This window comes from Sinocyclocheilus rhinocerous, unplaced genomic scaffold (genome assembly GCF_001515625.1).
Source record: "Sinocyclocheilus rhinocerous isolate Xijiao unplaced genomic scaffold, SAMN03320098_v1.1 scaffold1624, whole genome shotgun sequence".
In the NCBI taxonomy this organism is placed as follows: domain Eukaryota; kingdom Metazoa; phylum Chordata; class Actinopteri; order Cypriniformes; family Cyprinidae; genus Sinocyclocheilus; species Sinocyclocheilus rhinocerous.
Window position 1 is genome coordinate 382,345 of NW_015639527.1, and position 27,819 is coordinate 410,163.

The 27,819-nt window shown below is 35.8% G+C and overlaps 2 protein-coding genes across 5 annotated transcripts; both read left to right on the forward strand.

Moving 5' to 3' along the window:
- The first annotated feature begins 4,266 nt into the window (after positions 1–4,266).
- On the forward strand, positions 4,267–8,480 carry LOC107751386 (vacuolar protein sorting-associated protein 26B-like). The gene is made up of 6 exons (XM_016567106.1): positions 4,267–4,754; positions 6,034–6,190; positions 6,325–6,489; positions 6,631–6,806; positions 6,952–7,094; positions 7,335–8,480. The coding sequence occupies exons 1-6, from the start codon at positions 4,532–4,534 to the stop codon at positions 7,467–7,469; spliced, it is 999 nt and encodes a 332-aa protein (XP_016422592.1). The 5' UTR covers positions 4,267–4,531; the 3' UTR covers positions 7,470–8,480.
- A 6,862-nt stretch (positions 8,481–15,342) lies between these two features.
- Positions 15,343–26,041, forward strand: LOC107751387 (fasciculation and elongation protein zeta-1-like). Of its 4 annotated transcripts, none has more exons than XM_016567110.1 (10): positions 15,343–15,577; positions 17,497–17,866; positions 19,342–19,393; positions 20,427–20,513; positions 20,934–21,099; positions 23,184–23,458; positions 24,022–24,102; positions 24,208–24,283; positions 24,414–24,479; positions 25,233–26,041. In XM_016567110.1, the coding sequence occupies exons 2-10, from the start codon at positions 17,550–17,552 to the stop codon at positions 25,292–25,294; spliced, it is 1,182 nt and encodes a 393-aa protein (XP_016422596.1). In that variant the 5' UTR covers positions 15,343–15,577; positions 17,497–17,549; the 3' UTR covers positions 25,295–26,041. The 4 variants fall into 4 exon arrangements, with proteins under 4 accessions (XP_016422596.1, XP_016422593.1, XP_016422594.1 ...); XM_016567107.1 differs by having other exon boundaries at positions 15,345–15,577; positions 19,294–19,393; XM_016567108.1 differs by having other exon boundaries at positions 15,345–15,577; positions 17,515–17,866; positions 19,294–19,393.
- Positions 26,042–27,819: the final 1,778 nt, after the last annotated feature.

Sequence of the window (27,819 nt, forward strand, 5' to 3'; positions counted from 1 at the left end):
TGTTATGAAGCGCTCTCAGGGTGCAGCGTGTTTTAGAGTAGAGTGAGCTGGCCACGCCCACAGATGGAGTGACAGCCTGGACAGCCAATCACAAGCGCGTATTCAAAAGGTAACCAGAGACTGCCTTTGCATAACACACGCTATTCCAGGTTATCCCTTTTTATGGCAAGCTCATTTAACAATTTCCCCCCCCTGAAAACATAGTATCTATGTAATGTTACTTTACGACTTTACGTCACTTTATGTGACTAACAGTATCTATTTTCAAGTTCACTAGTAGGCTAATTATAGCCTGTATAGTAATTATTCCTAGTGACTAGTCACCTTCCAGTTAGTCACTATTACTTAAAGTAAGAGACAAAAGTATCTATCCCTGTTAGGGACATTTTTCATGTCACTAGTTCACTAGTTAAGAAGTGAATAGTTAATATCTGAGAAACAGATCCCCATACTTTACAGGTTTTTATGTGACAAGTATCTATTTTCAGTTTCATTAATAGGCTAATTATATAGCCTGTATACTTATTCCTAGTAACTAGTCAACTTTTAGTTTAGTCACTAGTACTTTCAGTATGAGATACTATAGTATCTATCCCAGATGTTACTCGAAAAATCTCTAATCTCACTAGTTCACTAGTTAATAGTTATCTGAGCAACAGATCCCCATATGATCCAGTGGCAAAAATTTGCAGTTTATCATCATTATTGGCAAAGGAATAAATACTAACCAACCTGATAAATGCGTACTAGTGACTAACTGAATAGATATTTGTAGCTACTGGGATAAGAACTAATATCTACTAAATACTAAGTTATTAAATTTGAAAAAGATACCAGTCAGTGTTGGATTGTTTACTTCAAATTAAAATATGTATATCAAAAATAGGTGATAGAAATAAATGTTAATATGGCTTGCCTTATACTTTCAGTTAAACAGGATTTACAGAGGATTATGACTGCCTTGAAAGAATTTGACCATTCCATTTCCATTCACCTTTTTAGTTGTCTAATATCAAATAATCACCGGTTTAACATATTTTGTTAATGGGCTTTAAAAGTGGTCCTTTCATCAAGATTTAAGAGGCTGAGTGCACTGAGACTTAGAAACCATTTGGCACTTATCCTCCTGTCAAATAGTCTATATATCTTGTTGGACTTGGCTTCCTACATTTATACTAAATCCTTTATGTTTTCAACAAAACATGCGCGTGGCAACGATATGAATGTTTGTAACCGGTGTTCATGCAGAGTTGTGCTGTCACTAGCTGTGCTCACTAGAGGGAGACATTAACTACATGACAGTGACACCAAGTCTCAGACCAGGGTGCATCATTACATCTTTTTTTTTTTTTTAAATGAAGATAGTGTTGTCAGCATTTTTCAAAGACGTTCCGCTTATAAATAAGTATAATTTTTATTTAATATGACATTTCAACAAACCAGGGCTCTCCTAATTGTTCAATCAGCCATGGATCAGGGTTTCTGCAGGTTTTCTGAAGGTACATTTTTGATTTTTAAAGACCTTTTTGAAAAAAACTACTTCCAACAGAGCTTCATAACTTTTTAATAAAAAGTCTTGTTTTTTGAGAAATATATAGCCTATAAATTGAGTGAGTTCATGATTAAAGAAAGAAGAAATATCTTCGAATGGGCTCCACTAGAAAATCTGAATTCAAAGGGAAAACAAGTTTTCATGTGTTCTTGTTTTAAACATAAACCCACTTCATATTGTTCAATTCTTCAGAAAACAGGGCTTCATTTTGCTTCTCAGGTTAATGCATCTTGATTTAAGGATGATTAGATATTTGTATTCGAAAACAAAACAAAAATACTGAGATTTGTTTTTCATTGCATGCAACAATTAATGCCACGACTTTATTTAACTGATGAATACTTAATGACTTTACTTTAAGACCTTAATTTGAGAAAGCGGGAATTAAGACTTTTTAAGACCTGCAGAAACCGCGTCCAATATGACAAATGTTATAAACGGGGTGCACATAAGTTTTTCGGTCTGGTTCCCATGAGAGTGCCTGGAGAATTAGTTTGTAACTCACACTGCACATAGTGTGACTCATTAAATATAACTATAAAAATAAAATAATTATTAATAGTGATAATAGTATTATTGCATTTATTTATTTTGTATTTTAATAAAATAATAAACAAAATAATCAGTGTGATAATACTATTATATTTAAAAATAAATAAATTGAGTATAAAATAAAAATACAGTTATTTTATAGTACAGTTAAAAATGCAATGCTTATATTGACTCTTTTTTTATTTTTTAAATGTATTTTCATCATTTTCCAACCTAAAATCAGCACGCTTTTATTTTGGCGGGTTGCCGGCAAGTAAGCATAGTTGCCAAATCCGCGTATTATACGCGACTTTGGGCTTCTTTTTTTGTAAAATTGCGTGAAAAAATCCCGGGTCGCGGGTTGCGGTTTTTTGGGCTTATTTTTAAAAATATGGTTGCTTGTTAGGGAAATCTGACAAGCAACTTTGTTTCTTTATTTATGTTCGCCGTATTCTCCAATGCATTGGTTGACACTCTGCCTGCTCTGCCTGCTCAGCCAACCAGTGCAATAATATAAATGCTGCAGCTTAATTTGCCAAATGTTCCGCCCCCTCCTCCCCCTCATTGGAGAAAATCACGTTCAAAAAGAAGGCGCGTGACGCTGTAATCCAGGCGATGACAGATGTAGACGTAGAGGAGTGGAATGACTTTCTTTTAGCCTAATTTTTAATTTTTTACAATGTTTTAGTAATGTATTAATTATCATGGGCTGTAATAAAAAACAAGTAGTCCTATACTAATACTAAAACTATATAGCCTATACATTTGGTTCGAATAGCCTATATTTTAGTAGGCTATAAATATGTGGCTATGTTACAGTTCCCCTTTGAAGCTCTTGTGTTTTTCTCCTTTTCCATCTCTCCAATCCTATTCTGCTCACAGGTGATTGGAGATGAGTTTTGTTCTCACTTTGTTGCAGTTTGCTGATTTTTGTAAATTAACATATCTGTTTTTGCTTTTCAGATAAAAGAGTGGTTTCAGTTTAATATGTTGCATGTTCATTTATTGGTAATAAATAATTGATAATAAATAATATTGATGATAATAAAAAAATCCCCCCAAAAAATATCGGGCTTGTTTTTTAAGCTGCGGTTGCCTATTTATCTTGCGAGAGTTGGCAACAGTGCAAGTAAGTTGCGCTGCTGGTTTTAGCGCTGCCGAGTGAATGAAATATCAGTTAGATAGTGAAACAGGCTCTTAAGCACACAAATATTGACATACATATACCCTTGAGTAAATCTGAAATTAAAGGTTTAATTAAAGTAGCTGTCAGAAAGATATGGCAAGAGAGATGGGATAAAGGTAACAAAGGGCGACATTTGTATAATATAAATAAACAAGTAGGACATGTAAGAACTGCTTATGGTAATAGAAGGGATGATACAGTTATATCGCGATTGAGAATTGGACACTCTACTCTTAATAAATCACTCCAGATGATAGGAAGACATGAATCTGGTCAATGTAATCATTGTGGACTTCCAGAAACTGTAGAAAAATGTGCTGATTAACTGTAGGGCATATGAAAGGGAAAGAATACAATTAAAAGAGTAATTAAAATCTGCCGGCATTAATTCTATGACATTACAGAATGTGTTAAACAGTTCTCATAAAGGTTATAAAGGTCTTATTATTTTTTTTAAAAGAACAAATGTATATAATAAAATATAGGTAGAAGGAATCCTTTTTTTAAATTAGCATTTCCCTTGATATCATCGCCTCACACTCCATCCCAGTAGGTGGCGGAATATGCACCAAAAGCTGGTTTGCCAACCGCCATTAAACATCATAAGAAGAAGAAGAAATATCAGTTTTGATGTGTTCTATAGGCTAGGCAGCGCATAGCCTAGATTTATGCTTTCGCTGTGAGTGGAAATCTTATACAGTACCACAGTTAGTCGATCTAAAAAGGCGATTGTGCATTAACAGCTGTCGACAATGTCGATACGCAAATGAACGGTCTGAACATAATTTACACATCACATTTTTTTATTTTGGTCGCGTATGTGCACCCCTGGGTATAAAACAACATTTTGTGTGCATCAAATGATTAAAAATGAAAATATTTAAAACTCCTAAATACAACTATTCTTACGTACATTTGAGTCTTGGTAAATTAAATTCAATTTGTTGTTGCATTTGATTTCAGTCGTCTCTTTAAGACTTTTATTTTGAAAAGAAATTTTACGTGGACTACACTATCCCGGTAGTAAATTCATTTCTGAAGCTTGTGCCTGTTTGTACATTGCTGAAGAAATACTCTGCATGTATTAATACAGTAGCCATATGAAGAATTCGCTCAGATTAATTTTAAACAGCCTATTATAAACGTACATGCATTGCAGAAGATAAAGCAGCTCGCGTGTGAACTGGACGGAATTGTATTGATGTGGAATTGGGCCAGGTGTTAGAATACAAAAGGATTCCAGTCCAGCACAAGGTGTCGGGATGAGCTTCTTCAGTTTCGGACAAACTGCTGAAATTGACATAGTTCTAAATGATGCCGAGACGAGAAAAAAGGTCGAGCACAAAACAGAGGACGGGAAAAAGGACAAATACTTCCTGTTTTACGATGGGGAGACAGTCTCTGGGAAAGTCAACGTAACCCTAAAGAACCCAGGCAAGAGGCTCGAGCATCAAGGGATCAAAATAGAATTTATCGGGCAAATCGGTAAGTACAACGAGCGATGCTTGACGCAACGTATGTGCTGTAATGTGAGTATGTGACAATTCAACATTTACATCTGTGTTCGTTTGTTTGGAGGTGTCGCGGGCAAATTTGTTTTGTAAAGCACGCTTCATTAAGGGGGATCCAGACTTAAGTAATAACATGTTAATATGTTGAAGTGTCAAATTACAAACACCTAGTCTCGTGACATATGACACATTTTTGATTCGTGAACGAATCGTTCTTTCGAGTTGGATAGTTTCAGTGAACCGAACGAACCGGTTCACAAAGCCTGTCCTAATGATTACTTCACGATTCGCAATTAATCTTTCAGAAATCGCTCTTTATATGACAGAAATAGCAAGAGTAATCCACAAGTATGCTGTTCCGAATTCAACCAACAACTCACCGACCTGTTGATCCGAGAACCGCTGTTCGGTCATTTTTCCTCACTAGTCGAGAACTGATGAGGCGAAAAATTAGTTGATTTTTAAACAGCAGAAATGTTACAAATTGTAAAACCTGTACAGGAAATGGTTTATCAACCAAAAAGGAGCTGGACTTAAAAATAGCCTTAACTTTTTCAGTTAAGAACGATAAATAACATTTTATTATTGTTTAATGTAAATGCAAATTATATTTAGGTTCTAAATAAATGTCGCGATGTTAGCTGAATCATGGCTGCAACAAACTGAAGTGGAACAGTTTAAATGGAAAAATAAAACACTCTTACAAATAAAACCCATAATGAGCAGTACTAGTATGTGCAACAAATAAGTTATTTTATCCCGTTCTTTGAAACGAATTGTTCAAAAGAACCGATTCTCCGAAATGAGTCGACTCCAATCTCTAGTAAAAAAGGCGGTATAATAGGAACCACACCCCTAGATGCTCGTCACAAGCTATGAATCCTGTTTTTATTTTCACTAATGAACGGGTTCCCTAAAATATGCTTGTTTCTCCCTGTTCTATGTATTTAAAACTTAATGCATTTCAAAGAAATGTGAAGAAACTTATATGGAAGAAAATGTCTTTTTTTCACCTGACGCCTATTTAATTGATCAAGATCTTTATACAGCCTTATTTATTGTATATTAAAGGCATAGTTGACCCCATAACGCTGTGTTGTTCCATACCTGGCAAACCTAACAAACGCAAAGCCTTAACGAATTGTTCTCACTTGAAAACAGAATACACAAACAAAATATGAACATTTTATTAAGAAACCATGCCAAAAGTTGTGCATCTAGTAACATTTTTCGCTCCTGTGGCTTTTTCTTAGAATTGTACTTCGACAGAGGAAACCATCATGAGTTTGTCTCTCTGGTTAAGGATTTAGCTCGGCCTGGAGAAATGGCTCAATCTCAGACCTTTGATTTTGAGTTCACACACGTGGAGAAACCGTACGAGTCCTACACAGGCCAGAATGTAAAACTACGGTATGTTCCCGTTGTGTAGCTCTGGAAAGATTGTTTATATGAGCTCCTACAATATATTGTGCACTTAGTTGACAGTTAACTCTCTTTGATGTTGGTTTAGATGCTTTTATTTTAAACTCTAATTCTTCCTACAGCTATTTCCTGCGGGCGACCATCAGCAGGAGACTTAATGACGTCTGCAAAGAGTTGGACATTGTAGTGCACACACTCAGCACATATCCAGAACTCAACTCCTCCATAAAGATGGAGGTGGGAATTGAGGACTGTCTACACATTGAGTTTGAGTACAACAAGTCCAAGTAAGTCAAAACAGCCAGAGAATGTGAGTTTATGGTTTTAACTTAAAACAGTTCATATAATTTAAATTTGTCATCCACTGATATCCTGCTTGCATTTTTCCCTGTTTTGTTTTTGTTTGTTTTTTTAACCTAAAATGACAGGTATCACCTGAAAGATGTGATTGTAGGGAAGATCTATTTCCTGTTGGTGCGAATTAAGATCAAACACATGGAGATTGATATTATTAAACGGGAGACAACAGGGACAGGGCCAAATGTGTACCATGAAAATGACACCATTGCAAAATACGAGATAATGGATGGAGCACCTGTACGAGGTATGAAACAATTCTTAACACCTCCGTTTATAAGGATTACGTTTCTGATGGATTAATGTGAAACATACAACATTTACAAGTGACTCGTATTTTCAATGTTGAAATGGAGTGTACTGATTTTTAACTTTATCTTTACTGGCTTTAGGTGAATCCATCCCTATCCGTCTTTTTCTGGCTGGGTACGAGATGACGCCCACCATGAGGGACATTAATAAGAAATTCTCTGTTCGTTATTACCTGAATCTTGTACTCATTGATGAAGAAGAGAGACGTTACTTCAAACAACAGGTTGGTCTTTACTTTATACTAAATTAATAAATAAAAAATAGCAAACTAAATGTGAAAACAATTAGACTATATGATCAAAGGCACTTTAATTTTCATTATTGATGTCCAGAAATAACTACTTTGACCACTTTGATTCTAAGGATTCATTCTCGTTTCCATAGCAGTAGTGATATTTTAACTATTAAATGCCCAGAGCATGATCTGTTTTGTGTAGGAATTGACACTTTTGTGGATTTTTAGGAGATTACGCTATGGAGAAAGGGAGACATTGTGAGGAAGAGCATGTCCCATCAAGCTGCCATCGCCTCCCAGCGCTTCGAGGGCTCGGCGAGCTCAGAGAAAGCACTCTCTCAAGCTAAAGAGGAGGACGACTAAACCCAACCATGTCTTCTCATCATCTCGTGTGTGTTAGAGAGAGTGTGTGTGTGTGTGGATTTAAAGAAGCTGCGTGCTCCCAAAATAGATAGTAAACATGATATTTAACATTTTTAAACATACCAGTTTATGATCAACAAGTTCTTATTAAGTTGCTTTTAAAAAGGGATGAATATGAAAAGTAAAAACACTGATTCCAAAAACCACAATTCGATATTTACAAATTCTTCTTGGCGGTTCCTCTGAGATTGTTTACTTTTTGCCCGCCACCCTGAATTTAATTGACTCTGTATATTTATTTCAAACATTTCAGCAGCCCATCTAGACAAAACCAACACATTCCACTCTCCATCTTCCATTTACAGCCTTTTTAAAATTAATTCTGTATTGAATGTTTTGTTATTGTAGATTTGTTTTCTTTCATAACATATACATTGCATACAGTATTCCGTTTCTGTTTTGAATGAAATGGTGTTTAACTAATTCATATTTTTAGTGCATTTTTTAATATACTTACCGATACATGCCTTTTTACTTTTGTTGCCATTCCGGAAGATAAATTATAAGCACTTCAGGGTTTTTGCCAATGTGATTTCAGTGTCTCCATATCAGCCCAAAATTACGTAAACATTTCTGCTTAGATTCAGCAAACAAACCAAATTCATTTCTATACAGGTATGTAGCTAAACTGAAATGCACCTGAATTTTATTTTTATTTTATCTGTCAGATTGTGCTGATATAATGATATAACATTATACGAACAAGCTCCTTGCCATGTTTTTAAAAGTGTCTAAAAAAATAGAATTTTAATTCAGTGTTTTTGCTGTTGATGTTTTGGTATGGGAAACCAAAATGTTTGACGTTGTTGGGTAACACTTTACTATAAGGTTCAAAGTGCTAACATTAGTTAATGCCTTAGGTTTCAAGAACTAAAAATTAATCTTAGTTAATGTTTATTTATAAATTAATTATGATTCAACTGCTTATTTGTTAGTTCGTGTTGGCTAATAAACTAATGTTAACAAACGTTTAAAGTAAAAATTTACTATTTTTATGTAAAAGTTAACATTAATCAAGATTAATAAATGTTAAAGGATTAACTATAGAAACAAACTTATTTTAAAGCGTTACTAAGTTATCATTGGTTGTTTTAATGTTTAATGTTCTTTAATTCATGTCATTTCTAGAATTCAGGTGGCATTAATATCTTATTTTAGTTCTCATTTTTACCAACACTGGAGATCAACTTTCATAGTACGTCACATTTCTAACCAGTCACTAACCAATATGTACTTAGAAATCTTTGACCATAACAGTACAGCTTAGCAAATACTGATAAAGTGTGTGATCAGGATGAAAAGTATTAACACTTAGCGTAGTATAAGGGATGCATATCCATTTTGAGATTGCAGGCTCATTACGGCTGCCTTGTTTGTGGCTCTCATTGTCGTGATTATTTCTTGTCGTGTTAGGACCGTGGGGGTGTTTATCTGTCCGAAAAATCAAGATGAATCATATCACAATGAGCTGCCTTCTGTGAGACTGCAATTTCACAATATTGGTCTTCTGTTAGTACTTCCATTCACTTAAGTAGAAAATGATCTTTGTGTCCGGCAATGAACATTAACTAAGATCTAGATATGTGATGTGTTTGAAGAAAGATCATGACATACTGATCACACACTAGGCTCCGGATATTGTTTGATAAAATTGCCTTTTTTCCCCTCTTTTTTTTTGCATAGCATGTAAAGAACCCTTGCTTTTGGTGTCAAACTAGTAAAAGATGGCATGGCCTGTCACAGAGGGCTAAAGCTCACATTTCTATGTGTAAGTGATCCCTCCGCTGTCTAAATAGATCTAAAGCATCTCTTTGCAGAATACTCATGGCTCTATGTGCCACACTGTGTTTACTGACTTCACGTATATGGTTTTACAAATTAGCACTGTGTATCCTTTCAAAACAAAGAAGGAACAAAGAATTAGTTGTTTCCTAACTTTCTTTACATTTATCATTGTGCAAAAAAAAGTGCTGCTTAAAATGGCATTAGATAACCATATTTCTATATTAATATTATGTATGTACAGTATATATTTGCAGAACTGTAAGTATATGATTTTGAAATAATTTAGAAATCGCTCTAAGGTACTAGCAGAGTTTGCAAAATGGATTCTAGAAGATTCTAGAACTGTGCTAATGTAAAATATGAGTGCAGAACAGACACAGCCTAACTGCTCTTTCAGTACTTGTGCTGTATATGACATTTTGTTTTTACTTTGATTCCTCAGATTAAAAAGAAGAAGAAAAAAAACGCTCATCTTTTCCCTCATATAAACTTTCAGTGTTGCGTGTCGTCTTTTCACCAGCAATGGAACTCAGTTTGGAAAAATAAGTTGTGTAAAGTAAGCTGTTTTATGGTCTTATACATAGTGCTGCCATTGTGAATATTTCTCATTAAATAAAAATCCACAAGGTCTATCTTTTATATATATTTAAATATCTCTTAAAAGAGCTAAAGGAGTTTGAACTGGTCTTAAAATTAGTATCTTTTACCTTTAATAAACTCCAGTTTCATTTTTTCATTTTTCTCCAAAACAATTTGATTTGCATGGTAAAATGAAACTTTTTGAGGTTAATCGAGTTTCTAAATGCTGAAAATCAGTCAGCAGTAGCTCTTGATAACCCCTAGAGGGAAGACTAACCTCATTTGCCCAATCAGCAATACACTTTATAGCCAATTTGATAATAGGATTACAATGTATTCATTTTACATATATTATCAGCTACACTGTACATCAATGAATGTATCACAGTTTCCACAAAATATTAAGGTGCACAATTGCTTTCAACAAAAATAATAAGAATTGTTTGTTGAGAACCAAATCAGCCTATTAGAATGATTGGCTGCTGAAAATACCATAACAGGAATAAATTACATTTTAAAATATATCAAAATAGTAAAAAAAAAAAATTTTTTTAATCACATGACTGTTTTTACTATATTTTTTGATGGTAAGGTGGGCATAAGAGACTTTCAAAAACCTTACCTACTCCAAACTGTAGACATTTAGGTATACGTTTTTTTATTACTCACTTACTGTAAAATGTTCCAGATGAACAAGTATAAACCCAGCATTTTTTAGAGTGTATTATTAGGCCTATTTTAATAAAAAAGAATGGTTGGATTTTTTTATTAAACATTTTATTGCCACTTTAATTTTGTTTAGTTTACTGATTTTCCATCAAAGGTTTCAGTGGCAGAGTCAAACTACCATCTTGCCCTACAAAAACAACTGGAGGTTCATGTAGTACATACAGTAACTTGCCATCACATCATAAATATTAAATGTCAGCTGAAACAACATCTTAGCTCAATAAATCCAGCGGCCACATTGTTCAGACCTATTAGGCCTTCGGTGGAGGCGTGGAGATAATGGGCCAGTTCCAATCCTTCACCAATAACCACAGCAACTGCTCCAAGCGCAATGCTCAGCTGCACAAACCCGGTTACCATGGCGATGGGGCCTCCGTCATTCCGAGTCTTTTGACTGTGTTCTGGAGAAGCATTGCATCTGTGTGAGAAGGGGGAGTCTTGCACAGGAAATCAGGTCATTGTGTGTAATTCTCATTTATTTATTTTTTTCGTCAAATGTTATTGCAGTATGTAATATGGATGGAAAGCAAACATGGGGTATGAGATGATCTGTGGTTTAAATTTTTTTTTTTTTTTTTAATAAAGACTTTTTTCGTTTTGGCAAGTGGAAGGGGTTTTGAAAGATGCTTTGAAAAGGTCTCTGCATCGAAATAATTTTGATGATAAAAATAGGCCGATTTATGATCTAACAGTTTTGTAATTGTTGAATACATTCGACAATGATTGACACTCCCATAGGAGATTAAGTCATATTTGTCTTTGAGCTTTGTAGAATATTCCTCCCAATATATCAAAATAGTAAAAAAAAAAAAAATTTTTAATCACATGACTGTTTTTACTATATTTTTTGATGGTAAGGTGGGCATAAGAGACTTTCAAAAACCTTACCTACTCCAAACTGTAGACATTTAGGTATACGTTTTTTTATTACTCACTTACTGTAAAATGTTCCAGATGAACAAGTATAAAGGCAGATACCTTAGCCGATGAGTTTTCAATAGTGTGTGCAGTCCTCTGGCTTTGAGGAGATGTACTGTACGTTGTTATTGATTGGCTGGCCGTGGTGCTGACAGCTGTATTTTCCAAGAGAATTCTGAAGCTGAGAAGAGAAACCTGGATGAGTATTGATCATACCTCTTTCTCTACATCTGCAGAATTCAAGCCCATAGACACTAATGAGGACTGAGGAGAAAAAAAACAAGTCTTTGTGTTCAAATCCTGAACTGAATCTGTCACACAATATAGAGTAGCCGTACAACATATGTTTTCCTCAGGGAGGCTGTTTTGTTCCTTGTGAGGAATAAAATCACTTTTCATTTTGGAAAATTCAATCTGATTTATAAAAAGGCACTAGTCGAAATAATATAAAGGTAATAAAATACAAATAATGTTATTTTTTGTTATTATTACTTCTGCTAAAAATAATAAATTATTATTAAATGTTACACTCTAAAAAATGCTGGGTTAAATACAACCCAGTGCTGGGTAAAATAGGGACAAACCCAGCAATTGGGTTGTTTTGACCCAGCTTCATGTAGTACATACAGTAACTTGCCATCACATCATAAATATTAAATGTCAGCTGAAACAACATCTTAGCTCAATAAATCCAGCGGCCACATTGTTCAGACCTATTAGGCCTTCGGTGGAGGCGTGGAGATAATGGGCCAGTTCCAATCCTTCACCAATAACCACAGCAACTGCTCCAAGCGCAATGCTCAGCTGCACAAACCCGGTTACCATGGCGATGGGGCCTCCGTCATTCCGAGTCTTTTGACTGTGTTCTGGAGAAGCATTGCATCTGTGTGAGAAGGGGGAGTCTTGCACAGGAAATCAGGTCATTGTGTGTAATTCTCATTTATTTATTTTTTTCGTCAAATGTTATTGCAGTATGTAATATGGATGGAAAGCAAACATGGGGTATGAGATGATCTGTGGTTTAAATTTTTTTTTTTTTTTTAATAAAGACTTTTTTCGTTTTGGCAAGTGGAAGGGGTTTTGAAAGATGCTTTGAAAAGGTCTCTGCATCGAAATAATTTTGATGATAAAAATAGGCCGATTTATGATCTAACAGTTTTGTAATTGTTGAATACATTCGACAATGATTGACACTCCCATAGGAGATTAAGTCATATTTGTCTTTGAGCTTTGTAGAATATTCCTCCCCCTTCATAAAGACCCACTACTGTTACTTTCTGCTCTCTCCTCCTCCTTATTAACCATTAATGGACTCACATGGTTTAAAGTCTGATAGACAAAGCAGTGCCACATGCATGCAGCCAACAACTGTCCTAAACTATCAAATATATTAAAGCATGCTAGAATTATTAACAGTTCGTATTCAAGCAGCCAGTAGCAAGCAATACACCTGCATTTGTATTTCAGTCACACTGCATGCTTCTAGCAACGAAATGCATTTCGGAGTAAATCTGGCCACATGGACAGGAAGCTTTACTATATAAGGACCAGACATCCTGTGATGTCTAAGCTCTATTAAAGGCAGAGTAAGTGATTTTTCAAAAACACTTTAGAAAACTGATTCGGGCCGAATAGCAAAACAAACTTGTAGCCAATCAGCAATAAGGGGCGTGTCTACTCGCGCTTCAGTGCATGGGACCGACATTAGCTGAGCCGAGCAACAGAAAGATAGAGATGGCGGATAAAAAACAAAAGAGGAAAACGTCTGCGGAACAAAAATATCAACATTGGCTACCAGAAATCACTTACTCTGCCTTTAAAGCAGTGTGTGCCACACTTTTGTTGTTTCCCACAGTCATCTGCTCAAAACTGTGAAAGCATTGTCTGTGATCCACAAAATCAGATGCTAATCCCTGGAATATGGCACGACCATTTTAAGCAGCTTGTTTGCATGCAGACACATGCATGCTGGAGAACGTCTCTAACTGTATGTGTCTTTCTACAGGCTGAGACGCTGATTAAAAGCCGTGAAGGATATAGGGCAGCAGGGAGAGGGGCATTACACATGGGAGGTGTGGATATGTGTGACGTAAAGGGCAACTGGGCAATACTACGGCCAAACTAAACGGGTTCTTTATGCCCCATCAGTTCCTATAAGCCACAGTCTTTGTCTTTGCTGCATTTCTCAGTCTTTCTGACTCGCTGGATGGCCTACAGAGTCAGACAAATCTAGCCGGAAACAGCGTATTTTGCCCGTTTGTTCAAAGTGTATTAACAAATGATGATTGAACAGATACAACTTTTGATTTTAAAAATATATTAACTAAGATTAATAAATACTGTAGAAGTACTGTTCATTGTTAGTTCTAATGTTATGAAACCTTACTGTAGAGTGTTACCATAATTATTTTCACGTCATGTCCGATAACTGATAAACAGCACATTATTAAAATTCTATTCTATTTTGTTTAAATAAATAAAAAAATAAAACACTAAAAACTAAAATCAATTGTTGTGATTGCTGCACGAGAATGGAATACTATTCCGACAACTATACGAGTTCTAGACACATATGCTTTATTTAGGGTTCAGTTGAAGAATTGGTTAATTCATACTCAGATTTGTCAACACTAGAATTTTATATTTGCTAGCTATCCTATTATTGATTGTATCTTGTTTGCATTGTCTTTATTTGATCCCATTGTTTTTTAATAGAATACTGTATGATTTGAACTATGTAGTTATAACATTTTTTAGTATGTATTTTTAATTACATTTTATTTTAGGGTGACTTGTAACATCTTGTCCAGGGACTACGGATGTAAAATAGCCTTGGCTAATTCTGGTACATTTACAGGAATGTTTTATTAATGTACAATGTCCCTGTCAACTAAATAAATAAATAAATAAATAAATACAAGGCAAAGGAATTTGGGGATCACAACATTATGATGTACATTATAAGAAAAATAGATATTTATTTTGAGATTGGCAAAAGATTACATTTAAAAGTGTTATTAAATTGTTAGTGTATTTAAAGTTTTTAAAGGCAATCTAAATGTAAAACTAGGGAAAATGAGTATGAACAATTAAAATCATCCACTACCTGATATTAGATATTGAAATAACATAAACGTTATTTAAACAAACAAATGTAGACTTCAATAAAACATTCTATAGGTCACTAATCAAATAACCAAATTTGTGACATTTGACAATATGTTAATTTTAACTTTTCACTTAAATTGTTATACCAATAATATCCCTTGTAATTTTTTTTTATTATTAAATTATTATAAAAATACAATACAGAAGCATTTTCACATAGTGGTCTCAGACTTTTGGACCCTACTATGCTATACTATTACTCTGTATGACTCCACAACATTATTAAAATACTGTAATCTTGCCAAATGTATAGCTTTTATTTCAATAGGAATTACTTGACAGTAAGGAACCGGCATACATGCTGTTAGCAAGGCTTCCTCATTGAAAATCCCTTGAGCGTGCTTTGAGGGATAATGAGAAGGGGATCCTGCCAAGAGACCCCTGATGTGGCCAATGACAAGTGAGTTCAAGGTGTGACTAAAAGGCCCAGAACAGCTTCTCTCCAGTACCTCTCACTATTTTCCCCCTTCCTCATGAATATGGAGGGACTTGGCTTATGGCAGATTGAGAGAAAGGGAGCGGGAGGGGTAAGGGGCGGAGAGAGTGAGGTGCATGAGGAGAGGAGCAGAAGGGGGAGGGGCGGCGAGGAGGATGATTCCGTCAGTTGCCGTAGCAATGCGCAGACTCCATGGAGCAGGAGCTGCTAATGCTCAGAAAACAACACTCTGAGCCTTGACTGGCTTAGACAAGACGCCGTGGACTAGAACAGCGGCCATCACGACACGGAGCTTCTGTGTGTGGGATGGGAATGATTTTGTCTGCTGTTGTTTCATCCTGACCAAGATTTGCTGATGGTGGTTTCTCTCTGACTATATTGGAACAGGAGGGGCTGTTTCTAACCAGATACACAAGGAGAGATTTTTCTGCAGGTAATTTGTTCCTCTCTCTCTCTCTCCTCCATCACTCCGTCTCCATCCCGCCATTGTTTTCCCATTATTCCCACTGGGAAATGGGGTAAGCTTGATCTCCATCCGTTCTGCATCCATCCCTTTTTTTCATTTTCATTCTGCACATATTTCTAGAAAAAATATAATTGTTATTTTTGTATTGCACAATTTGAATATTGTTCTTACATTTGAATAATCAAAAATAATATTTTCAAATCCATGTGGTGTGACCTAAAAAAAATGGTTAAAAATTCTTCATTAGAAACGATACAGGGTGATGTTGTATTTTATCTCTGCCATGCTTTATGATGTGATCCGCCATATTTCTTCCCATCATAGCTCATCAATTAATCTTATCTTGTGACATGGTTGTGTTCATTTTCATGTTTCACAACATAGGTCACACCTGCTGCAAGCACCGTTAACTGGCACTCACAAATTCATGCTGTGATCCAAATTTATCCTCTATGTAGTGCGTTTGAGAAATATCTCTTGCATTTTTCAGCACAGTGATAAATATGAATGTAATGCACATTTAGATGACGTCACTCTCAGCAGAGGTCCCACAGCAAAAGTGTTTTATTCCATGGCCACAGTTTGTTCCATCGATATGCTATTTACATTCCTGCTCAATCCCACCACTTTACTCAGGAAGTGTGAATGAGGGGCAGTAGTTTATCACTGTAACATTGAATTACCTCTGTGCTTTGGTTTTTTTGAATGGGTTTTGGCCATAGGCACAGAATTATGGGTGGTGGATAAACAAATCAATCAGTAGCCAAAAACCAGGAAGTGAAAAAAGGTCATTCCCTTAATTCTGACATAGTACAGACAGACACATACTTACTAGGGTAAAGTAAAAGAGTGTATTAGTGGAATGGAACTTTGCGGACCAATGTAATGTTGGGGTAAAAGCTTATGCAAGCCTGTTTTAAATGGATTTTTATCCTGCAGTCTTTTAGCTTGATGTTATGCCTGATAAAGCCTGTTGAGCTCATTCATGGGAACTGTCAGATCATAGGCCAAAAAAGGATGCAGGAACTAAAGGGTTGATGTTATAATAACTCTCGTCTCAACCTGAACTTGTTAATTTCAATGAAGAGCGAATCTTTGTGGAAGTCATCTTGAGCTGAATAGAATGTGAAAAGCATTTGTTTTGGGTGAATCAGAATATAACAAGATGCATTTTTGCCTAGAAACGCTCATATTGTACCTTTTAATTTGCTAAAAATAAATGTTAAAATATTAAATTGATATAGAGTGTATTATAAGGCAGTAATAATTGCAGAAAAAAAGCTAACGTAAATATTTCTACATACAGTATATATATATATTTTCATATGTTTGAGAAAGTGAATTTGAATTAGCTATAATTGCAGGTTGACTCTGGCTGCCTCACAGTCCCAGAATTCATTGGGGGAAATCCCAGAGGTTCTGCTGAAGCAACCACCATGCAAATTAAAGTCAAGTCAAGTCAAGTCACCTTTATTTATATAGCGCTTTTAACAATACAGATTGTGTCAAAAGGAAATCCCAGAGGTTCTGCTGAAGCAACCACCATGCAAATTAAACACAATTACTTTCACTCTGCTTGAGCGAAATGCAGTCATTCTTGTTCCCTGCTCGCTTAGTGGAAAGGAAGATAATTAATTTAACGAGATGTCATCTGAGAAAAACTGTATTTCATAGTCCAAATGTTCATAGTTAAAAAAGCCTCACAAAATGTTCTTGCCTCTGAGGAAGCCATTGCTGTTATATAATATTTCATATCCAAATACAGTTTTAGCTGAGAAGTGAAAAATCAATTTGAATTACTCCACATTTTAAATCCGCATTTTATGTTTTAGATGATGATTTGAGATTTTGAATGAAAGATTGACAATAATCATATTTTTAATTAGGGACTGTTGCAGCAGCAGCGGCAACCTCAACGTGCGATCAAGAGGGCATCAGGATGGAGGCCCCTCTGGTCTGCCTGGATGAGGAATTCGAGGATCTGCGGCCCTGCAAGATGGACGAGCTCGAACCAGAGCAGCTTGCCTGCCGGCCTCACAAAACCATTCCTCTGGCCCCGTTGTACCGTGAAGAGTTCTCAGAGCTGGAGAACTTCTCTGAGATGATGAGCTTCAAGTCCATGGAGGACCTCGTCAATGAATTTGACGAGAAGCTGAATGTGTGCTTCCACAATTACAACACCAAGACAGAAGGTCTGGCCCCTGTTCGCAACCAATCACACGCCGAGGAGGATGAAGAGAGGCTTCAAGATGAAGAGTAAGATCGTTTTTTGTTCCACTCCTAATATATGTCAAGTAAATACATGTAGGTAGATGAATTAATGAATTTTGAATGAAGTTTGATGCATTTAGCATCATGTTTTTGCACCACCAAAAAAATCTAGTATGGATACTGTTATGACTGTGCTGATAAATATGCCCATCCAGGCTGTCTCTCTGCAAATCAAAAGTGAGGACATGTCTGACAGGCCTGCCAATCAAACTTTATAAAAACACCCATTGTCCATCACCAGAGCCTGTCTGTGTGCGTGTGTCCGTGGTTTGGCCGTGAATTATTCAGCAAAATTTTATACACCTTGGTGCTTTTGTTTGTCCTGACTTGTCTGTGCTGGCAGCCTGTCACCATCCTCTCTCTGCCATCAAATCTGCCTCTCGCAAAATAGGACAAAAAATCCCTTGGTCTAAATATAGCGCACATTCTTGTCAATTTAAAACAGTCAAATCATCATCACTGATTGAGACTGTAATGGCAAAAATATACACAAATATTAGCTAGTAAATAAAAAAAGAGCATAAAAATGACAGAAAATGAGATTTAAATCAAAATGTTTTATCCTTTTTGTAGCCTTGTAAGAGATAAAAATGAACATGTCACTGGGTTTTCCTGTATTTGTGCATCTTGCTCATTACTCTCATAGTTTGTGCTGTAAATATGTCGTTGATTTATGATTTGTTAGCATGTTATTTTTCTGCGCTTCCCACTGTGATGTGTTCTCTTTGCCTGTGGCTTTTGTTCTTGGCTTGCATTCAGACACAAATCTGTCCCTGTGCTAGAATTCAGCCTGTGGCTGTGCATCTGACGAATTACAGAAACCAGCCTGCTGCAGTTCTCAGTATTTTATTTATTTATTTATTTTTATCTGTGGTTGGTAAATATTCTAGATAAGATGTTGCAAACAGAAATTAAACTCCTGACAATGGCATATGGGTAGATGATGAGTCTGTACCAGTTTGGTGTTGTTGCAGGGCAGGAATGGAGGCTGGTAGGCTTGTGTCTGTGTGCCCTCAGAGGATCAGCACATTTTGAATGGCCACTTGTTCCCTGGATGACTAGACAGAGGCACAAAGAAAGTGTGGAGAGTAATTTCAGTATGTAGATAAACAGATAGAAAAGAGAAAGAAAGCACTGTCACTAGCCCAGTTATATAAATATGCAAACCAGCTACGTAAAGAACATCTTAAAATAAACATGTGCACATAAAACTAATGCTCTATATTTCTCAGTGCTAACAAATCATAATTGATACATATACATGAAATTCCTCAGTTAATGAAGTGAGTGCTTATTAAAGGTGTTGTTAAAGAATGCATTATTCATAATTCTGAGAACGAATGTCTCGTTTGTTCCATTTTCATTGTGTGTCGGTTGGAACATTGTGCATATAAATGTCCATGTTTTTGTAGCGTGTGGGATGCTCTGACTGACAACTACATCCCCTCCTCTGTGTCCAGCTGGGACGACCCCACCTCAGAAACACTGAACGGCAACCTCTCAGACCAGGAGGTAAATGTCTGCTCTGCTCTGATAACATTCATGGTGTTGGCATGATAATATACTGCAGGGTTACTGTATAGATTAGTGCTATAGAACATGACTATAAGTTAGAGTACAATAACGTGTTAGGGACAACAAACCTTTTACCAATGCAGACTTATATATATTTATACTTATATGATTATATGACATTATTTATAGTAATTTAATATTATAATGTGAATTTTATCATACAATGATATTACTATTTAGATTACTCCTGGTATTAATATTATTATTTGGTTAATATCAATAAATACTATTTATTGTTAAAGGTAATTTATTAATAATATTAATTAAATTATATTAATGGAACTGAATTATGTTGCAAAGAAGTTATCACTGATGCATTGGCCATCAAATATCTTGAACTATATTTTCTTGAAACATCTTGGAATATCTTTCTCCTACATTGAAAAAGCATTTATTTCCTCTGCTCTGAGCAAATGACTGTAGCACTATATGAGAGTACAGCTTTGCCCTCTTGATTCAGGGTGTGGTGTGTATATTTATGCCAAATGGACGGCAGATACAGTCACTCGCTGCCAAAAACCCAACCTGATCTACTTTCTCTGGCAATCAGCCTGTCACACACTTTGCAATAAACAGTCACAACAAAAAATCCCACAGAAGCTCTGAATAATGTCCATGACTAACTGGCATTTCTGTATATTCTTTTATATTTTGTCACCATGTGAAATGAGTCAGTTACAGTCTTTACATAATATTACACTAATTACCAACTACTGCAACTGGTCAGATGTGAAATGAGGTAATCTAATGCTAGCTTTTGACTAGTTTAGTCAAGACTCTGTTGTACATCAATGCAGGCCAGAAGAGCTGCCAAGATAACATTTGAATGCACTCTCTTCAACACATTACCAATGAGTGTAATGGAACTATATGGAGCCATTACTCTTTGCCATCTTGTCATATTGATATAGCAGGTGCTACTAAACATGTTGAGAAGCTCTTCATGAACGTATTTGTCTTGGTTTTAAAGATCCATGAAAAAGAAGAGGATGAGATGAACGAGAAGAATGACAATGCCAACTGTTTGAGTGAAGAACCTCTTATTACAGCTGATCAGGTGAGCCTAAAATTTTCCAGCTGCCTTTAAAAAAATAGTGATTTTTGTCTGTTTTCTTTTTACACAATATAAACAAATGTGTTGCACTGGTCAAATTTTTTTTTAATGATTATACGCTGTTTATAGTACAGGATTATTTTTGCGTTTAACAATTAATGCATCAAAAGGTTAATAAATTAGTGTGCCAGCATTTTGTGGCATTTGTGAGATACTAATGGTTGATACATTTAGCCTAATACTGTATTTGTACATCGAGCAGGTTTACGCTTGAACAGTAACCTAAAGCTTTGCTATATTTAAAATCAAGTGTGCTTCATTTATTTATTGCAAACAAAGCTAAAATTCAAAGCTACAGTTCTGTTGTGTCCTCAAAATTGTTTAAACGCCCACTGAAATATCTGTCATTTATTCTCTCACCAGGTGATTGAGGAGATTGTGGAGATGATGGAAAACTCACCAGATCCTGGAGAGACAGAGGAAGAGGAGGAGGATGATATCGGGGTGTCTTCCTCTAAAAGCAGTCCCTCTCTACTGGAGGAGATCCGCATGCTGTCTCAGGCCTCCAACAACAACTGCTCCTATGAAGGTGCTCGTTCAAACCTGCAGTTAATTAATATATGTGAACCTCAGGCTGACTTGTGAAACTTTTTATGAATCTTCAGATGAAACTAGATTTAAACTAACTAGATAAAAAGTTTGAACACTCAAACAAATACTGCTTTAAATGTAATTCTGTCTTGACAACTCTCGGAGGGATTGGCATGGTAATGTACATGACAATGTTAATGTATTTGGTCTTGGCGGAATAGATCTGCTACGCTGCTGCTGCTGCTGCGGCAGAGCAAGTACCGAGACTTGCTACTGCCAATACATCCACAACATGCTGCTGCAAATACAGACCTGCCAACCTGTATGCATTTTGCGTAGCAGATACGCATTTTGACCTCAAAGTACGCTGGTACGATTTGTCACTCTAAACTACGCAAAAAACCTGGTGACGCCTCTGTCCACATGCAGTATTCAAAACAAGCGACAGAAAAAGATGAAGAGTTCAACCAATCAGACCGTTTTTTTAGGTTTTGCTTTTAAATTTCCGTGCGTTTTATTTATCTCCAAGCTGGCTCTGTTTGTGTGTCCGTGAGTATGCGCGCTGAGATGTGGAAAAGCAACACACGCCGAGCATCTTCCCTTGTAATGACTAAACCTTTTGTCCAACAACAAAAAAGAACATTATAACATTCTTTTACTGCACAACATCAGACAAATGTTTAAAAAAATTTCCTTCTTGATCTGATGTGGCTTCTCATCACAGAATGACGCAGAAATATATTCTACACTGGAATAACGGCTAAATCGATTAGCAGTGGATTATAAATATAACGTTACTTAATTATTTAAATACTCAAGGTGGTTTTAAGAACACAGATAAACATTGTCGCAGTACAGTGTTTATTATCTTAATGTTCTTTTTGAACGTCATCATTTAAAGCGTTTCTGTCTTCTTTCATTCAGTTACAGCGATAGCTGGCTGTTTTTGTCCATATTAGGGATTTCCTGGAGCGTCCTGAGTTCTATTTCTTCTATAATGTATATGTGGATTTTCTGCGCGAGGGCGCCCTCAGGCGTCCAGTGTGAATGAAACACACATTACATGTGTTCATAGCACTAAATAATGGCCAATCCATAAAAATACTAATTCTTTTTTTAAATAGCATTTAAAAATAGCAAAAAATAACTAAACCAAAAACTGTGGTAAAAAAAAAAAAAACTGAGGTATTTATTTAACCGTGGGCTAACTGTATTGTTGCATCCCTACTGTTTACTCTGAAATACTGTATAACAGGAATATCACAAACTGAGTGCAGACCCTGATTATTAACCTATAAAAAATAGAAAATATATTTAACATTAAATCTTGCAAACCCCCACCACCCCCCTCCCCCCCGGCCGCACTGATGGTACTCAAAAAAACTTTCCAAGGTTGGCAGGTCTGCAAATATAACATACATGAAATAACCCCCATATAGCATACATGAATCACCTCGTAGCAGATCTATACAGGTGGAGCTGGGGAAGGTGGAGGGTTTCTGAAGCAAGCTGCAACTGCTACGGCAAGCACTAGTCATATTTTTGAATGGTGAGCAGCGAGCTCATTGGCTACTGATACAGGCGATATCCAATCAGCTGTGCCATGTGATAATGATGTCATTAGGTCAGATTGAGTTAGACCTATCGGACTGCGCCATCTAGAGTTTCATGCCAGAATTCTGTATTTGATAAATACAGTTCATGGACAGGGGACTGATTATCTTTATCTTTATAGATAAAATACAAGCATGATGTCTGTCAGCAAAAGTCTAATTTTTATATTACCAGATCAAGGTCAATATAAACATGCTCCCCAGGAAATGAAACAGGTGCCTATCGAGTATATAGGGAAGGTTTCTATTTTAAACTATGTTGTTTCAGCATTTCTTCATCCCACGGACAGATGAAACAGATCATGTTTTTGAAACCAAAGATGCAGTAGAGTAAAAGCGAATGAAAAATAGCCCATGTCAACTGAGAACGACACTAAAGAAACATTACGTCACAACATTAGTCACAGTGTGAAAGTCAAGTGTTGCTCACTTTGATCAAGTCTTTTTAAACTGAATGTTTGTCATGCAGGTCTGAGGCTGATGCCAAGCTCGGCGCTGCTTGACATCTTGTGTCGAATGGAGGCGGCGATACGAGAGTATTCGGAGGAACTGGTGACCCAGCTGGCCCGGAGGGATGAGCTGGAGTTTGAGAAGGAGGTGAAGAATACCTTCATCACAGCTCTGATGGAGGTCCAGAACAGACAGAAGGAGCAAAGGGAGCTGAGCAAGCACAGGCGTAAGGACAAGGCCGTGAGTCTACAAGGACCTGCCCGCTCCGAGAAGACTGGGAGCATGCCTGCAAAAGTACGTGTGTTGAAATGAACTGCATGATGTTTACCTCCATTCAGTCTCCATGCACAGACATCTCTTTCCGTTTAATGGATCTCGCCCCATTACTCTTCAGCTGCACTTAGCACTTACTGGAAGAGCAGAGGAAGCATTCCCCTGCAGTATGAGCTGTGAAGGCAATACAAGTAATGCCACTGTGATTTCATTACATCATGCAAGAACTGCATCTCTGTGTCCTCATCCTCCATGTTCTCACAGGGATGAGTTGATCATTTTAGTTATTCTGTACACAGTGGTTAGAGTTAGTAAATGTGGCAAATTGTGAAGCTGAAATTTAATATATTATGTTTGCACTTTTTTCCTGAACTCAGAAGCTTAGGATTTTAGCCAATAAATTATTGTATAGCCATGTCATGGCTGATAATTGATAAATGGCTACTATTATTATTTTTTAAATTAATATTTGTTAAGATGCACAATCATTTCAGAATTTTTTTCATCATTTCTAGATCCCCAGTTGAATTCTACCAGCTTCTAAGCCTCTGGCACTTAATATTTGATGTTTTAATGTTTTCCAGCGCTTCAGCATGGAGGGTCTTTCCAACATCCTGCAGACAGGCATCAGACAGACCTTTGGGACCTCAGGGACAGAAAGACAGGTAAGGAGGAGCATTTCAGTTAATGTTCTGAACTAAACTTGCATGCAGGAATAAGATCTGATTGTAAACTCTTTCTGATTATTTTTTCATTCGTATGTTGGACAGTACCTAAACACAGTCATCCCATATGAGAAAAAAGGGGCTCCTCCATCTGTGGATGACTTGCAAATGCTCACAAAAAGTAAGTGTACTGAACTGCACTAATACTAATGATATTTGCTAATACTGATTTATTTAATACTAAAATAAATTTAGGCCATCAAAGGGAAAAAAAAGTAGTGACCATTAATTCAACTGATATTGTTTTTCAGTTCTTTATGCCATGAAAGAAGACAGTGAGAAGGTCCCGACCCTCCTGACTGACTATATATTAAAAGGTAAATCTAACACTCCCCCCCCCTCATAATTAGAATAATTTAAAAAAATAATTTCGTATTATTATAATTTTTGTGTGTTTTTAGCTGTCATAATTTTTATATAGTATTATTATTTATTTAGAAATTTTAGAGAAACTAACTGTGGCTCTGAAACAGGTTATAATTTGAAAACATTTTACCAGCTAGGAATTGTCTTTTTTGATAATGTTTATTTCTACCTCAATTTAATTCAATAGCTGGATTCACAGAATATCACTGTTCTCCTCTAAATATTCTCATAAATAACTCACCTGCATTATTTTAGTATCACTGAGTTTTTGAATTAGTTTTCATTTTAATTTTAAAGTTTTAGTAATTGTGTTGTTGGTTTTTTGTCATTTTTATTAGTTTTTTGTTTTGTTTTGATATGTTTAGATAGTATTACGTTTTATTTCAGTTTTAGTTATTTTAGTGCATCAAGTTAAACTTAATGAAATGAGAAATGTTGCTTTGGCAACTAGCTGAAATGAAATAAGTTGAAGGTTTTTTTATATTTGATTTTATTTCAGTTTTTTATGGTTTTACATTTAATTAAATATAATATAACGCTATATAATACATTATATAAATATATCTGAAGTACATGCACAGACATTTAGTAGTGTTGAGACCAATAACACAATATCACGTCTCCATCCTGCAGTTCTGTGTCCTACCTAATGTCTTGAGCGTGATGTGCTGATGGTGAGACTGTCTTCATTCGTCCTCTCTCAGTTCTCCAGCCCAGCTGCATGAGCTCCCTTATTCAGTATCAGCGAGGGACCCTGAACATCTAACCATCCTTCTCTTGCTTATCTAATGACCTTTGACCTTGCTCATCTCACTGCCCTTCCTGTATTCACATATCCACGAGGTTCATACCACAGCGCCTGGTGCTTTACATGTTTTCTACTACGTATGTTACTACGGGCCAAAAGCCATATGGAACGTGTAAGGGTAACAGGTGAACGATAATCGGTTTAACTCTACGATCAGGTAATATTTTTATTTTTATTTTTAAATATACACCTAACATAAGGCATTTTACATACTACTCAGTCATTCACATCCGTTCTGAACACAGGTGATGATGAGAAGGGCATTATTCACAATCTTATTAAGGCGTAGATGAATTGATTCGAGAGCACATTTGAAAATAATCCATCCATAATTTCTGCTTTTGCCGTTTTAGTATTGTGGCTTCATTTCAGCCAATGTTGGTTGAAAATACGGCATGTTTTAGTGTTCTACATTAATGCCAAATTATAGGGAGAAACCTTGCTTTAGAAACCTCTTTTTGACTTTTCTTATTTTGGGTAACCTGAGATTTTTTTTCATCCTATGTATGAAATATACAGTTCTACATAATGTGGTTTCTTTGACCATCCATTTGTCTAATAAAACATTTTTTTTTACTTAACAGAACTGTTATTCATGCCTTGTGCTTACATCTTTAATGTATATATTTCTTATTTACTAAGGGACATGGAGGAATGTGAAGTATTGCTGAGTTATAATTCCAATAAATGTCAATCCCTGTGAAAGCCTGAATGACTGTTTCATTATAATACCGCAACATTCCACTAGAGGTCAGTCCTATGCAGGTCATTACAATTCATTCATTCATACACATAGCTTGTTTGCAACAGGGTTAGATGTTTTGTGTCGTCTAAAAACAATATCCGAAATCTATCAAATTCAAAAAAACAGCGGAATAAATGTTTTGCTAATTTTGAATGTTGCACCATTGTCACAGTCACGTTAGCTTATTAGCCATACTGAGTCTGACCCCTGACTACATTTTACACAGCTTGCGGCTTATTTATATTACGTAACGCGTTAGGTTCCAAGTATTATTAATAATGGGTCACTAGAAATGCCCTAAAACACTAGTTTTAATAGTATCTTACCTTCTGCTCTCTTCTTTTTAAAGCAAGTCTTCTTCCCAGTCTTCTTTCCACTTTCCAACGAAAAGCGCGCGAAAAATTATGCGCACGCACGACTGATTTTTAATGTGCATTAATTTACTTATTAGTACGTATTAACATAAAAATAGGTAATTGCTGGTCTATAAAGCCAGGACTGGATCACAACGAATAGGCTACATACATATGTTAAACATCATACAAAATATATGAAATGACAACAAAAATATATGAAATGCTAAATTCCGGACTCTGCAGAACATTACTACATTTCCTAGTAAATGAACAGATTGCATTTGTACAGCCGGTTTCTTTTAATCAAAAATATGATTACAAAGTGTTTTCATGTCTATACAATAAATGTCCTATAGAGAACAGTTTGAGGTTGTCCAGTCTGCAGATGACAAAAAGATTGACATGGGTATAGGCAATAAAACATTTCTAATAAAATAAAGTAAAATAGTTTGTGTTTGAAAAACAGTCAGTAGCACTGTTGAGTACATACAATACAACATACTTAAAAAAATACAGCAGTTGTTTAAAAAGTATTTATGAAATATGTGGTAAAAAAAAATACAACATGATTTGGCATACTTCTAGATTGTGATTTATTGTATGGTCTGCTATACTTAAAGTGACCATGAACTGCCATTTGCAACCCATTTTACTTCTGTAATAGGACAAATTTTTGAGTAAAACCAGGATGTTCAGTGACATACATTAAGAAAATAAATAGGGTCCATTTTGAGTTCATGTTTCACTGGTGCATTTATTTTCTTGGAAACTGGATCTTTTACCCTTATTATGACCTACATTTGCAGCCTAATAATGCCTGTCTGCCGGTCATATTTCTTAAGATACCATTCATTTTGTTAGGAATTTGTCAGCTTTAACTGTAGTAGCATTAGCAGTCTGGAACAATGCTGATAAGAATGACAAGGAAAACTAGTTTCCCCCACATCAACAACCATCGAACATGAACTCTTTGGTTTTGTATCCGGTATCCTAGAAGAATCTTCAACTTATTTGCTGTGAAATTATGAGACCTTGACAGACCTTGAATGAGAAATAAATACCTTATTTACAGTAAGGTAAAGGAATGTTTATAATTTTGGTTTACATATTCAATACAATACATTAGATTTAAAATCTCATCATGGGGTACAAAAACACTATATAAATTAAGATACCGCCAAACTCTACACTTCTAAATTGAAAAAAGCTACCACACATCTCTAAGAGATAACACAGATTTCTAAATATTTGGCCAAAAACATTTAAAGGCAAATATAGCAACTTAATGCCACATTTTAAGTGATGTCCTTGACATTCCCTTTAACAGATGCTGCTATGAAACATGCTATCCACCTTCATTTTAATGTAAGAGTGGGTGCAGC